We start from the raw sequence: 13,648 nt of genomic DNA on the forward strand, positions 1-13,648 counted from the left end.
TTCTACCGGATGGGATCAAATGGAAGGCTTCTGGCTGATCGGATATGTATTCTACTTGTGACTCAGAATGATTATGAGGTTCTCGTATTTTTCACATGATGGCATGATATATGTGGTGTGTTGTGCGGGATTAAGATTTACATGTACAAGATGACAGTTCAGTCTTGAAGGGAAGGTCGCGATTTTTGGGCAGAATGGTAAGTTTAAGTTATTTAGGCGAATATTATAATTGCTCGGTAATTTCGGAGAAGGGTGCGCATTTCATAAGGGGCATTATATTTTGACTTACGGATGTTCATCGGTATTGCAGTACTCACATGGTTGATAGACTGCTGATATTCAAATTATTGCTATGTGGCATGGAAGAATTATGTAAGTATTCCTCGTGGGATGATCGTGCATGAAAGATGTGTTAGTCATTCGAATGCTAGAATTGGGATCAATTATGATGATCTATGTGTCCTACAAATTTGGAAACTAGGAGTTCTCAGAAGCATATTGTTTCAGGGTTGCGACCTGTTTGAGGTGAGTATTTTATTTAAACTCAGTGGAGGCACTAGTTGCATAATTATTTGCGATAGCTGTGCGAGATGAGTGTGCATATAGGTGAGGTTTGATCCCATGTGCGGGCATCGGGGCAAGTATTCATACTCGGAAGAATGCTTAGGCTATGATATTCCTAGAGTTGACTGTTAAGCATAAAGTTATAACGTTTCTCATATTTGTACCTTTATGGAGAACTATCTGGGCTATACTTGAGGTTATAAAGAGGCTAATTCCCTGAGAAAAACTTGGTAGTTATTATTTATGCGTTAACTTGCCGATTTGTGCTATAATAGAAGACTTTGCACATGCCTACACTATGGCATTTTATTTATACCAGTCGAGGAGCATGAGAATCTTATTTTATTATCATATACATGTGTGCTTGTTTAATTGCTCCTGTATGATATGCTAGGACTTGAGGCATGTGACCATACCGTGAGGTTGATGTGAATGTGAGCTCTAGAAAAGTAGGTTACCGTTGTTAGATTTGTGTGTCTTGGTTATACTATATATGATGAGCTTATAGCATTGCAGTTGTGGCGGTGCTTGTTGAACTTGCAATATAGTTCTCTTCTTTGAGACATTTTCCATTTTTGGTTACCGGGATTGTGCAGTGATGGTTTGAGTTATATTGGTGTGGCATGTATGTGGGATAGTTGTGTTTAATAATATATGGTCATTGGACCTAGGATAGGTACTATCAGGTTTGAAATGGTATATTTTGGGAGGATGGCATTGAAATTCAGTGTTGAAAGTGATTATGGTTCTGGTTGGGGCGAGAGAGCTCCATTACTTGTTGATCTAATAAGGGGTTATGATATTCTACATGTTTCTTTAATTATCAGCAGTGTACGAAGGTTTTGGACCGAGGTTTGGCTTGATATGGGGTTTAATACCAGTACCAGGTTAGTTTGGAGTAGTTACTGTGATCGGGAATGGTGCTGCGAGCATGCGAGTTGTGTAATATGTTATGTGATAATATCTGGGGTTATGGTTATGGCTTGATACCGCTTGTTCAGACTCATACAATATATAACGGTGAGATTCGGGTCTTATAAGAAATTCTTTATGTTGAGAATTTAATTCCAAGGTCTTCGGCTAAGGTTAAATTAATGATTTTCAGTTGTATTGTATTGTCAGGCCTATATGGAATAGGGTGACGTGGGATCACCCCCGGGTACGTGCGTGGTAAGATGGAATAGTGATTTGATGGCTTGGAAACAACTCTTGGCACGTTCGAGAATGAACGTATGGTTAAGTGGGGGAGAATGTAACGACACGGCCGGTCGTTTTGAGTATTACAGCCCCGTTCCCCCATTTACTACTCTATTTATGCCTTATAGCTGTATTATGACCTATCGGATTAGTTAGTTCGGGTCCGGAGAGATTTCGGAATGAAATGAGATACTTAGTCTCATAATTGAAAATTTAAGTTAGAAATATTTACCGGATGTGGACTTATGTGTAAGCGGCCTCGGATTTGAATTTAGATGATTCCAATAGCTCCGTATGGTGATTTTGGACTTAGGAGCGTATTTGAAAAAGTTTTTTGGAGATCCGTAGTGGAATTAGGCTTAAAATGGCGAAAGTTGAATTTTTGAGAAGTTTTATGGGGGTTGACTTTTTGATATCGAGGTCGGAATCCGATTATGGAAATTTGAATAGGTCCGTTATGTCATTTATGACTTGTGTGCAAACTTTGAGGTCAATCGGACTTGATTCGATAGGTTTCGGCATCGAATGTAGAAGATGGAATTTCGTAGTTTCATTAAGCTTGAATTGGGGCATGATTCGTGGTTTTAGCATTGTTTGATGTGATTCGAGGCTTCGACTAAGTTCGTATGATGTTTTAGGACTTGTTGGTATATTTGGTTGAGGTCTCGATGGGTTCGGGTGAGTTTCGGGGTGGTTTCGGACCATTTCTAGGCCATTTTTAATTGCTGATTTTTGTCTACAGAGGTGTGCATCGTGATCGCGAACATTTGGTCGCGTTTGCGAAGAGAAAACAACAGTTTGGGGACTTTTGCATCGCGATCGTGGAAGATCTTTCGCAATCGCATAGAATAAAATCTCTGCTGCACTGACCCGACTTTGGAAGTTTATATCTCGCAATCTATAAGAAATTTAGAGATAATTCAAAAATAAAAGTTGTAACCCTTGATATCTAGTTTTCAGAAAGCTAAACTATTTGTTATTTGGAGTTTCGTACAAAAGGTTATAACTGTTATACTAGAGCCTGTGTGGAAGAGTTGGGGAGTTTGTTCTTCGCGATCGCCATTAGTTTTCCGCGATCGCAAAGGGCAATTTTGGGGCTAAAAAATTTTGTGCTTCGCGTTTTTCGCGATCGCAAAGAGTAAATATCTGGGCAAAAGCTATATTTCAAGGTTTCAGCCATTTTAACATATTTGGAGCTATGGAGCTCGGATTAAAGCGATTTTGAGGCGATTTTCACCATATGGATTGGGGTAAGTGATTCTAACTCGATTTTGGTTAAATTACACGAATCTATTATTGTTTTTATCAATAAATTAGTGTTTTGGGTTGAAAATTGTAGAAATATTCATAGATTTATATTCAGGATTTGAAGGCCAATTTATGGTCGAATTTGAGTAATTTTGGTATGGTTGGACTCGTGGTTGAATGGGGGTTCGGATTTTGTGAGTTTTATCGGATTCCGAGACGTGGGCCCCACTGGCGATTTTTGAGTGTAATTTCGGATTTTGTGGGAAAATTAGTATTTTCATATGGAATTAATTCCTATAATTTGTGTTGACTGAATCGAATTAAATGTGTCTATATTCGAGCAGTTCGGAAGTTGATACGTGCAGAATAGAACTTCTGGAGCATTGTTTAGCTTGCTCAATATTAGACTCAGCTTGTTCGAGGTAAGTAACTCTTCTAATCTTGGAGCTGAGGGTATGAACCCTGATTATACTTGTTATGTGTTTGGTGTTGAGGTGACACACATGCTAGGTGACGGGCGTGTAGGCGTGCACCGTGTGAGCTGTGACTCCGATATTTCTATGGTATTGTATAGTTACCTGAACTTGTCTAAAATCATGAAATCTCTACGTACTAGAGTTATCAAAATGTGATTCATGCTATAAACTATATTTAGGCTACATGCTTGTCCTGTTGGGACCCACCGAGGTCATTTCTGCTGTTGAGTTATCTGCTTTCATTGCATTACATACTCAGTCATACGCATTCATATGTATATCAAATCTCAGTCTCTGTTGTGATTTATTGATACATCATATTATCATTTTCGGGCTAATTGTATGACATTGTGAGCCCGTGAGAGAGAGAGACTGGAGAGATTGATTACTGAGTGAGGCCGAGGGCCTGATTGATTCTGATATTGAAACTATGGCACGTACTTTGTCCGTGCAGATTATAGCACTTGGGCTAAAGGAGCCCCTCTGGAGTCTGCACATACCCCAAGTGAGCGCGATTTATTTATATTGAGGGATGGATCTTCCCTGGACATGGATCTTGTCCGAAGCATTTATATTGAGGGATGGATCTTTCCTGGACATGGATCTTGTCCGAAGCATTTATATTGAGGGATGGATCTTCCCCGGACATGGATCTTGACCGAATTATTTATATTTGGGGATGGATCTTCCCCTAGGCGGGATTGGCCTTGTATAGTACTGAGTGGCTGGATGTCAGTTATTATGTATATATATTGGGATGGATCTTCCCTGGCATGGATTAGCCATATATAGTACTGAGTGATTGAATACTCTAAGAGTGCGAGTACATGAGTTCATCTCTGAGATACATAGCATTGACATGGACAGATGACATACATGCATAGAGATGTATTTTCCTCATGCTATATGGTATCACGTCATTCATGACTTCTCACACATATTGACATATGGGTATAATGATGTATTTTACACTGGTTATCTTGAAAGAAAATGAAACATCTTATTTATTGTTGAAAGGAGTTTTGGGAGAATTACTGTTTTCAAACTCACTCATATTTTTGGCAACTTCGGTAAACGACTTGGGTTTTCACTGATACACTTGAAAGACAGAACTATTTTTTGAAATCGTGATTAAGCTGAGCATTTTATCTTTGAGTTGCTTCTTTTATTACTTGCTATATGTTGTTATGAACTGTTGTTGGTTATTGGCGTTAGACTCTGACCTTGGTGCAAGCTCGTCACTACTTTCAACCTAAGGTTAGGTTTGTTACTTATTGAGTACACGGGGTCGGTTGTACTCATACTACACTTCTGCACCTTGCGTGCAAATTTTGGATGTCAATGATGATGTACATGACGGGAGCTGGATCTTAATATGTTTCTGTGTTCCAGTCATTGTTGCCTCTTATTCATGGTAGCTTTAGAATTTTAATCTGTTCATGTATATTTCAAACAGATGATGTATTCTTATTTCACACCAGCTTTGTAAATTCTAATCTTAGAAACTCATGATTTGTACTACTAGTCCTTGGGGAGTGTATTAGAGTTCGTTATATATTAATGGAATTTGATAGTTGTTAATTGGCTTACCTGACGGGTTGGGTTAGGTGCCATCACGACTAGGTGGATTTTGGGTCGTAACAGTTCGCGAGAGGATAGGCACGCTCGCAATGAGGATGTGGCCGGCTGGAGTGTAGGCCTTCATGTTCGTGATAGGTTGCTCGCATTCGCGGAAGGCTGGTAAGTTAGTGATCATGTTCCCAATGAAGTAATTCTAGACGAAGGTTGTTTGTGCTTCATGATCGCGATGTCTTGGCAGCAATCGCGATGAGTACTGCTGGACAGAGTACTTACTTAAGTTGCCAATTTTGGGACTTTATCTATTATTTAATATTTTGAGCCCTAGACTTTGAGATGAGGAAAGTTTGAAGAGCAAATTCGATACCACATTGGAAGTAAGAAATTCTTACTTGGATTTGGCTTTATATCTTGATTGCCTATGGATTTCACACCTAAAACTAGGAAATTTGAAAGGAAATTTGGGGTTTTTGCCTACACTTTAAGAGAGTATATTTTGGGGATTTGAGTACCGATTGGGACTCGATTTTGGAAATTAATTATATATTTGGACTCGGTAGGTTATGGGCTATCGGATTTTGGTATTGGTTTCGGAAATAGGAACGCAGGACTTTTTGGAATTTCTTCAAAGATCTAAGCTTTATGGATTGGGATGATGCTTGGATGATGCTTGACTTGGATTCTCTCAGTTGGAGAGCTAGATCGAGGTTTTTACATGATTCACGGTTGAAGAATAGCCTGGATGAGGTAAGTAACTTGTCTAAACTTGGATTTGAGGATGTTATTCCTGCCTTGATCTGTTTCATATGTTACTTTCTTATGCTATGGTGGGTTGTGAGAGGACTCGGTTATTCATCCGTATGTTGTGGTTTTTGTTTAGGACTTGTGGTGATGATGAGCGAGATGGATCTTAAGTTATTTACTTGCTTATTGTACCATAGTAGTGCTTGCCCTTTTATAGCGCAATATGCTATTCGTCTTCCCATGGTTATATTTATGAAATATACGTGCTTGTTGTGGTCACACAGTATTTAGTGAGTATGAGCATTTTGGCTCGGTAGGTATTCCGATATAGATTAGAATATGTGGATGGGGTTGCATGCCATAACGGTATTATATGTGGATCGGGTCGCATGCCGCAACGAGATGTTAATCGGGTGTGACCCCTCGGGTTCGTTTCATGTATTTTATTTCTCCCTTATGAGATGGATTCATAGCATTATGCTCTTATGGTTATATCTGTTTAGCTTGTGGATTGTTCCCTTTATGGTTCTCTTTTCATTATTGATCATATTTGAGCGATTGTTTGTTGGTGCACGGATCGCGTCATATAAGGTTCTTGATAGTATTTGATGTGGCATGTCAGTTGAGCAGCTTGTACTAGGTGAGACAAGTTTTGGACAATTGTTCCCTTTATGGTTCTCTTTCCATTATTGATCGTATTTGAGCGGTTGTTTGTTGGTGCACAAGTGTCATATGAGGTTCTTGATAATATTTGATGTGGCCTATCGCTCGAGCAGCTTGTACTGGGTGAGACGAGTTTTTGGACCTGGAAACAGTACTATCAAATTTGTATAAGGTATGTTTGGAAGAAGAATGTCACTAGTCAGTTCAAAATTTACCAATGGTTATCATCGGGCGAGAGAACTCCATGACTTATTGATTCGACAAATGGTTATGAGTTTCTACACGTGTCTAGTACCATTAGCAGTGTTGCAATGTTTGGAACAAGGTTTTATTTGTCATAAGGTATCTTACCGGTACTGGGTTTCGTTATGAGCAATTATTATGGTTGAAAGACATTACTCTGGGAATGTGAGTTATGCGTACGTCGTGTGGTTATGAGCAGTTATTTGGATGTTCCTAGAAGGTTTTTGCTCTATTTGTTGAAAGTTGGCAATTTGAAGAATTTGGAGAGTTCACAAGGTTGACTTTAAGGCCTTCGGGGTCAGATTGTAGTTTCGAGAATTAGAATAGGTCTGTTTTGTTATTTGGGACCAGTGTGCAATGTTTGGGTTCATTATAGATTGGTCAGATGTGTATTAGACGCTTGGTTCGAAGTTGGAAGTTTATGAACTTAAGAGATTGATTTTGTTCGATGACTCGTGGTTTTGATGTTAATTGTGGTGTTTTGAGCCTTCAGATAAGTTTGTATTATCTATATGGACTTGTTGGCATGTTTGGACGGGGTCCCGAGGGGCTCGGGGTTAGGTTTGGGGTAGCTTCAGATTATTTTTAGCTACTTTGTGATTGCTGATGTGTTGATGTTATGTTAGTCTTCACATTCACGGTCAAAGGATCGCGTTTGCATAGAGTAATTTTGGCCACTAGGTTTCTTTGCTTCATTTTCGCGAGAGGATGGGAGCGTTTGTGATGAGGATGTGCCCATCTAGGGTGTAGGCCTTCGTGTTCGTGATAGGTTGCTCGCGTTCGCGGAAGGCTGGTAAGTTGGCGATTGCGTTCGCGATGGTCACCTGCGTTTGTGATGAAGTAGTCTTGGAGGAAGGTTGTTTGTGCTTCGCGATCGCGATGAGTATTGTTGGGCAGAGTACTTAAGTTGCCAATTTCGGAACTTTGTCTATTATTTCATATTTTGAGCCCTAAACTTCGAGAAGAGGAGATTTTGAAGAGCAATTTCTCTACTACATTAGAGGTAAGCAATTTTCACGTGAATTTGGCTTTATATCTTGATTACCGATGGATTTCTACACCTAACTTGGACTTTTGAAAGGAAATTTGGGATTTTTGCCTACACTTTAAGAGAGTATATTTTGGGAATTTGAGTACCAATTTGGACTCGATTTTGGAAATTATCTATATATTTGGACTCGGCAGGTTATGAGTTATCGAATTTTGGTATTGGTTTCGGATTTTGGGCACACGAGCTCGAATTGACTTTTGGGAATTTTTTCAAATATCAAAACCTTATGGATTGGAATCACTTCCTATGGCATTGTTGATTTCCTTGGGTGATGTTTGGCTTGGATTTGTGCGATTGGAGAGCTAGATCGAGGTTATTACATGATTCAAGATTGAAGACTAGCCTGAATGATGTAGGTAACTTGTCTAAACTTTGATTTGAGAGTAGTTTCCTATTTGCTATGGTATTTGTTATGTGACGGAGGTGACGTATATGCGAGGTGACGAGCGTATATATGTGCACCGTGATTTCTCATAATTCGGGTAGTTCTTAGGCTATCATGGGCCTTGTTTTGCTATCATGCTTCTTTTATATCATGTTTTCTCCATTTGTATGACTACGTGAGTTATTATTCATGTTAGAAATCATGTTCTAAGCTAGCTGCTTAATTGTTTGAGATATGATAAGGTTATTTTTGCTATGTTGAGTTATTTGCCTTGGCTGTAGTCAAACAATTCAGTCATGACAATTATATACATATATTATATCTCTGTGTATGTGCACTTTTGATATGTTATCTCACATGTTATTGGTGTCCTTGTACATGACACAAGTTTGAGCTGAATCTGTGGTACATTTGTGATATTCCGTGTGGTATATTAAATTATGTTTCTGTAAGATGTTGGCATATGGAGACTTGACTAGATTGATGATTGATCTTGGGCCATAAAGCCGTGTTGGTATAGAGATTGAGGTGACGTGTACGCCAGGCCCCATAATGCTCTAAGTGGTACTGTTTAGGGGGCGACGCGTGCACCAAGCCTAATGTTGGGCTATATGATATTGATCGTTGACTTAGATCCGATTAGAGCTTAGGCAAGGACCCGCCTATTCAGAGTCAGGTATTTGCTATGAGCAGACACATGGTCATATATGTGCTTGAGTGAGGGACTTATGTTAGGCACACGTATAGTGATGAGCGTGTGTATATGTATGTGTAAGGGTCCATGGGCTTTGAGTCAGGCACCGTGAGCGTGCATAGTGAAGTTTAGGGGCATTGCTAGGCACTATGAATGTGCTGAGAGTTGTTTATAATTAATGATTTAACTGTAATAATTATTGATCTGGCATGTATGACTGACATGAAGACATGGAGCTGTATTAACCCTCACGTTAGTGGGTATTTGGTAACTGTATGTGAGGATTTGAGTTCGATATCACAGTTTTATCCTGTTAAATACCTGCTTAAGTGAATTCTATGGAAGTTGGTGCCTTGTTTGTTATATCTGAAAGGCATGCCTTTTTTTTCCTCTTATTGTGTTTAGCTGAGCTTATTATCATTTGAGTTGTTCTCTTTCATATACTATTATTCTTCTGTTATTGTTATTGTTGGCTGTGAAAAGTGAGCATCAGACCTTGCCTAGTTCGTCACTGGTTTCAATCCAAGTTTGGCTTGTTACTTATTGAGTACATGAGTTCGGTTGTACTCATACTACACTCTGTACTAAGTGCAGATACAAGTGTTGTTGATCGTGGTTGTTGTCCGTGAGATAGATCCGGATTAGTCTGAATTCTCGAGGTAGCACTGTTGTTCCTTCGCAGGCCTTGAAGTCCCTTACTTATCTTATGTTAACACTCTTTAGTCTTTCAGACATTATTGTACTTGATTTAGACCTTGTATTTACTTATTCTTTAGAGCTCATGCACTCAGTGACACCAGGTCGTGGGATGATTTATTTATATTGTGACTATTTACCTCGGTTAATTATCATTATTTTCATTGAGGAGACCATTTAATGTTGCTATTTTATTTTGTTTCTACTTATTGATTGATGGCTTGTCTAGTAAGCGGTGTTAGGCGCCGTCATGACTCGGTGAAAGTTTTGGGTCGTAACAGCAATGAAACCCGTTGGTAATATACTACATCCACCCTAACTAGAGGAAATAATTAAAAAAGATAAAGCTCTCTTGCATGTTGGAATCATGCTGCCTCTAACTTGCACATGCATCACAATCTTCCTGCACACAATCAAAACTACCTTGCTGGAATTAAAGCATGTTCCTTTCACGCCAAATGATGTATACTAGCATAGCAAAAATATAACCAGTGATAGAGCTGCTGCCGACTTCCTAGAAAAAGAATCACTTAAATGCTTACCTAATTCGCCCAAAAGAGGTACATAAAGTGATCTTTGCGTTAATTTTGCTCAAATCTTTCGCATTTTGTATGATACTGTTTTCATTTTTAATTAGTTTGTGCAAAACAATGACAAATTTCTCTTTTTGAAACTATGTCATCGTAGTACTATACTTTTTGATAGTAGTACTACGATTATCCTTAATAACCATATTTGTCGCTAATTTTTGTTCCGTACTAATTTTTTTTTAATTCTTAAATTTAGCGTTCAATCAAACGCCTTCTATATAAAATGGGACGGTGAGACTATTATATTTTCCTAAGGCTAAACTTCAGTTTTCTTTGCTTTTCCCCGCCAAGGAAAACCATTGACATCTGAATTAACATAACCGCCTCTTGCAAGGCCATTAATGAGTGACACACCATAGTTATCGCTCCTTATTTCAACTAATGGACCCAAATGCTCTGCACTATCACTATATAAGGAACAATATATGCTGTGAATGAAAATAAGCAATAAAGTGAAACAAATAATGTGGCTTGTTTAGGAATAATCCTGATTTTAGAATTTTCTCACAAAGTTTTTTCAGGGTTGCTTTGATAAGATCACATTGGTGAAAAGGATTGACCTTGCACCATTTAACTTCAACCATCAATCATCCCAGGAAACAAACTACAACCACCTGACTCTAACTCTTTAAACATTTCAAGATTACCAATAGAAAAATGGACGCCTACAGAGCAAAAATTAGTGTATTTTTTCTCCTTGTGTTATTCACATTTGCTGCATTAGCGACAGCAACAAACATCCCAAGAAGGCAACTTGGTAACAAGAAATACAAAGGCCCATGCCGGGCCGAAAATGCAATCGACAAATGCTGGCGATGCGACCCAAATTGGGCCGAGAATCGCCAGAAAATGGCCGATTGCGCATTGGGTTTTGGCAGCAATGCGATCGGAGGAAAGTTGGGCAGAATCTACGTCGTCACAGACCCTTCTGACGACGATGTTGTCGATCCTAAGCCCGGAACTCTCCGATATGGTGTTATCCAAAAGGAGCCATTGTGGATCATATTTGGCAAAAACATGAAAATTAAACTTAGTAGGGAACTTATCGTGACTAGCAACAAAACAATCGACGGCCGTGGATTTAATGTCCATATACAAAATGGAGCTGGCATTAAGATACAATGTGCATCCAATATTATTATTTCTAATCTCCGCATTCACAATATTGTACCCACCCCAGGTGGCCTGCTCAGGGAGTCCGAGGACCACGTTGGCCTAAGGAGTGGCGATGAAGGTATCTCGTCTTAAGATTTTAAGCTATTAGAAAGAACATATTTTTTTATTATTGAATTATATGACGTCTCGACAGGTGATGGCATCAGCATCTTCGATTCGCGTGATATATGGATCGACCACATCTCTATGTCTCGTGCAACCGATGGTCTTATCGATGCTGTTGCTGCTTCCACTAACATTACCATATCCAATTGCCACTTCACTGACCACGAAAAGGTAATGTTGTTCGGCGCCAACGATAATTACGTGCTTGACAAGGACATGAAAATTACATTAGCGTACAACCACTTTGGAAAGAGGTTGGATCAAAGGATGCCTAGATGCAGGTTTGGATTTTTCCATCTGGTGAACAATGACTACACTCATTGGGAAAGGTACACACTGTTGAATTGTCTAGCCGTCTCATTTAAATGTGATAGAAAACATTAAATTACTTAATTAATTATATTATATATGCATTGACAGGTACGCTATTGGGGGAAGCAGTGGAGCCACCATCATTAGTCAGGGTAATCGATTTATTGCTGAGGACGAATTGTTGGTGAAAGAGGTAACATATAGGGAAAAACTTACGGCGAGTGTGGCGGAATGGATGAAATGGACATGGATATCAGATGGTGATGATATGGAAAATGGTGCGACATTTACACCATCTGGTGACCAGAATTTACTCGATAAAATTGACCATCTCAATCTCATTAAACCAGAACCTTCTTCCAAAGTTGGAATTCTTACTAAGTTTTCAGGTGCTCTGTCTTGCGTCAAAGGACGCCCATGCTAAAACATTTTTCCGATTTATTTTCGGTCAACCCCAATTCACCACCAAAAAAAGATAAAGAAAGAAACTAATATTGTTATACATGCAAATGGCAGTAGTTGTTTTCTGGTTTACATTTCTTCTTTCTTTTGGTATTGGGGTGACCTAGAGGATTATTATGTTACATTTAATTCATAAGATAAAGCTATATATCATCTCTTTTGTTATTATTGACGGAAAAAATTAAATGTTTACATCAAATCAATAAATACATGACATGTGTCTTCTATCTATAATTTATACGAAATTAAAACATGTTAAAAATAAGCGGTGGATAAAATACTCCACATCGTAGATTTAAAATCTTAGATTCACATTTGGCAATTATATGCGATTTACATTAATAAACAAGCGTTTTAAGTCATCGGACGACATAAGAAAAGGCTTCGTAGAAAAGGAAGAACATAAATAAGAATTAAAGGACTAAGGTCGTATATTTCTGTTGGTAACAAGTCCTCTTCATTAAAGACTTCAGATGGATACTTTTCCATGTAAAAATTTTAGAATTAGTAATTGTAACATAGAATTAAATGGATAATGCAAGGAAAGCAAACTAAGGTTTTAAGAGCTGCGAGTGAGAATGCCATCTATTTAAAATAAAAGCTAAACGGAGAAACAAATTTATTCATATGGTATTCTAAACTCACTAGCCCGATTAATTTGGTTTGACAGTAGATAGGCGAAAGTAAAGTACTATCTATCGAAATGTTTTGGGCTTAATTATTTGTACTACTAGCTAAGGTCATGAAAATAACAGAGGCATATTGTAAAACTGTTATTTGGTCTAGAGTAAACACAATCACCAAGAGAATTTCTTCTCAAGCATGTTGGATGGTGCGGAATAGGACCAGAGATATGCTTAGTCACATAAAGCAGGGCAAATACAAGAAGAAGTTTGATCAGACATATTCTATACGGTCAAAATCGGGTTCGCCTCTTGTGCGACTAATCGAGACTGAAAAGTGAAAGTTTAAAGTTCAACCTCGAATTATATCAAACCGAGGTGCGAAGCTATATAGTTAAACTCGAGACCATGTCATCGAACAAAATCGTGATCAGACGAGATCGAGGGAAAATTACCAAGCCGAATAACAGAAGGATGAAATATCCGCAATCAGTTGTAGATCATGGCGGAAATCTCGGCACATATCAAGGATATGCTGATTGATTAGCAAATCATGAGATTTCTTACCTTGTATAGAATTGTATCAAGAGTAGGAGTCCTCTACTATATAAAGGGGGTCTGATCATTTGTAAAGGGACACATTATGCAACATAAAGCAATATAATGTCATTTTCTAGCTTTTATCATCATGTTATTCTGTTCATACATCAGTTGAGACATCTCTCGGATCAAGGGTGTTCGATTTGATAAACAGTTTGGCATAAGGTTGCTCGATTCATGTGGTTTGTATTAATTCTTTTGTCGTCAATTTCAATTTTAATCTGTTTCCATAATTTGTATC

The 13,648-nt window shown here is 38.5% G+C and overlaps 1 protein-coding gene across 1 annotated transcript; it reads left to right on the top strand.

The window, feature by feature from the left end:
* The first annotated feature begins 10,572 nt into the window (after nucleotides 1-10,572).
* LOC107791573 (pectate lyase-like) lies at nucleotides 10,573-12,352 on the top strand. Its single transcript, XM_016613662.2, has 3 exons — nucleotides 10,573-11,363; nucleotides 11,439-11,739; nucleotides 11,831-12,352. The coding sequence occupies exons 1-3, from the start codon at nucleotides 10,787-10,789 to the stop codon at nucleotides 12,144-12,146; spliced, it is 1,194 nt and encodes a 397-aa protein (XP_016469148.1). The 5' UTR covers nucleotides 10,573-10,786; the 3' UTR covers nucleotides 12,147-12,352.
* The last annotated feature ends 1,296 nt before the right edge of the window (nucleotides 12,353-13,648 follow it).

Source organism: Nicotiana tabacum, chromosome 14 (genome assembly GCF_000715075.1).
Source record: "Nicotiana tabacum cultivar K326 chromosome 14, ASM71507v2, whole genome shotgun sequence".
Classification (NCBI taxonomy): domain Eukaryota; kingdom Viridiplantae; phylum Streptophyta; class Magnoliopsida; order Solanales; family Solanaceae; genus Nicotiana; species Nicotiana tabacum.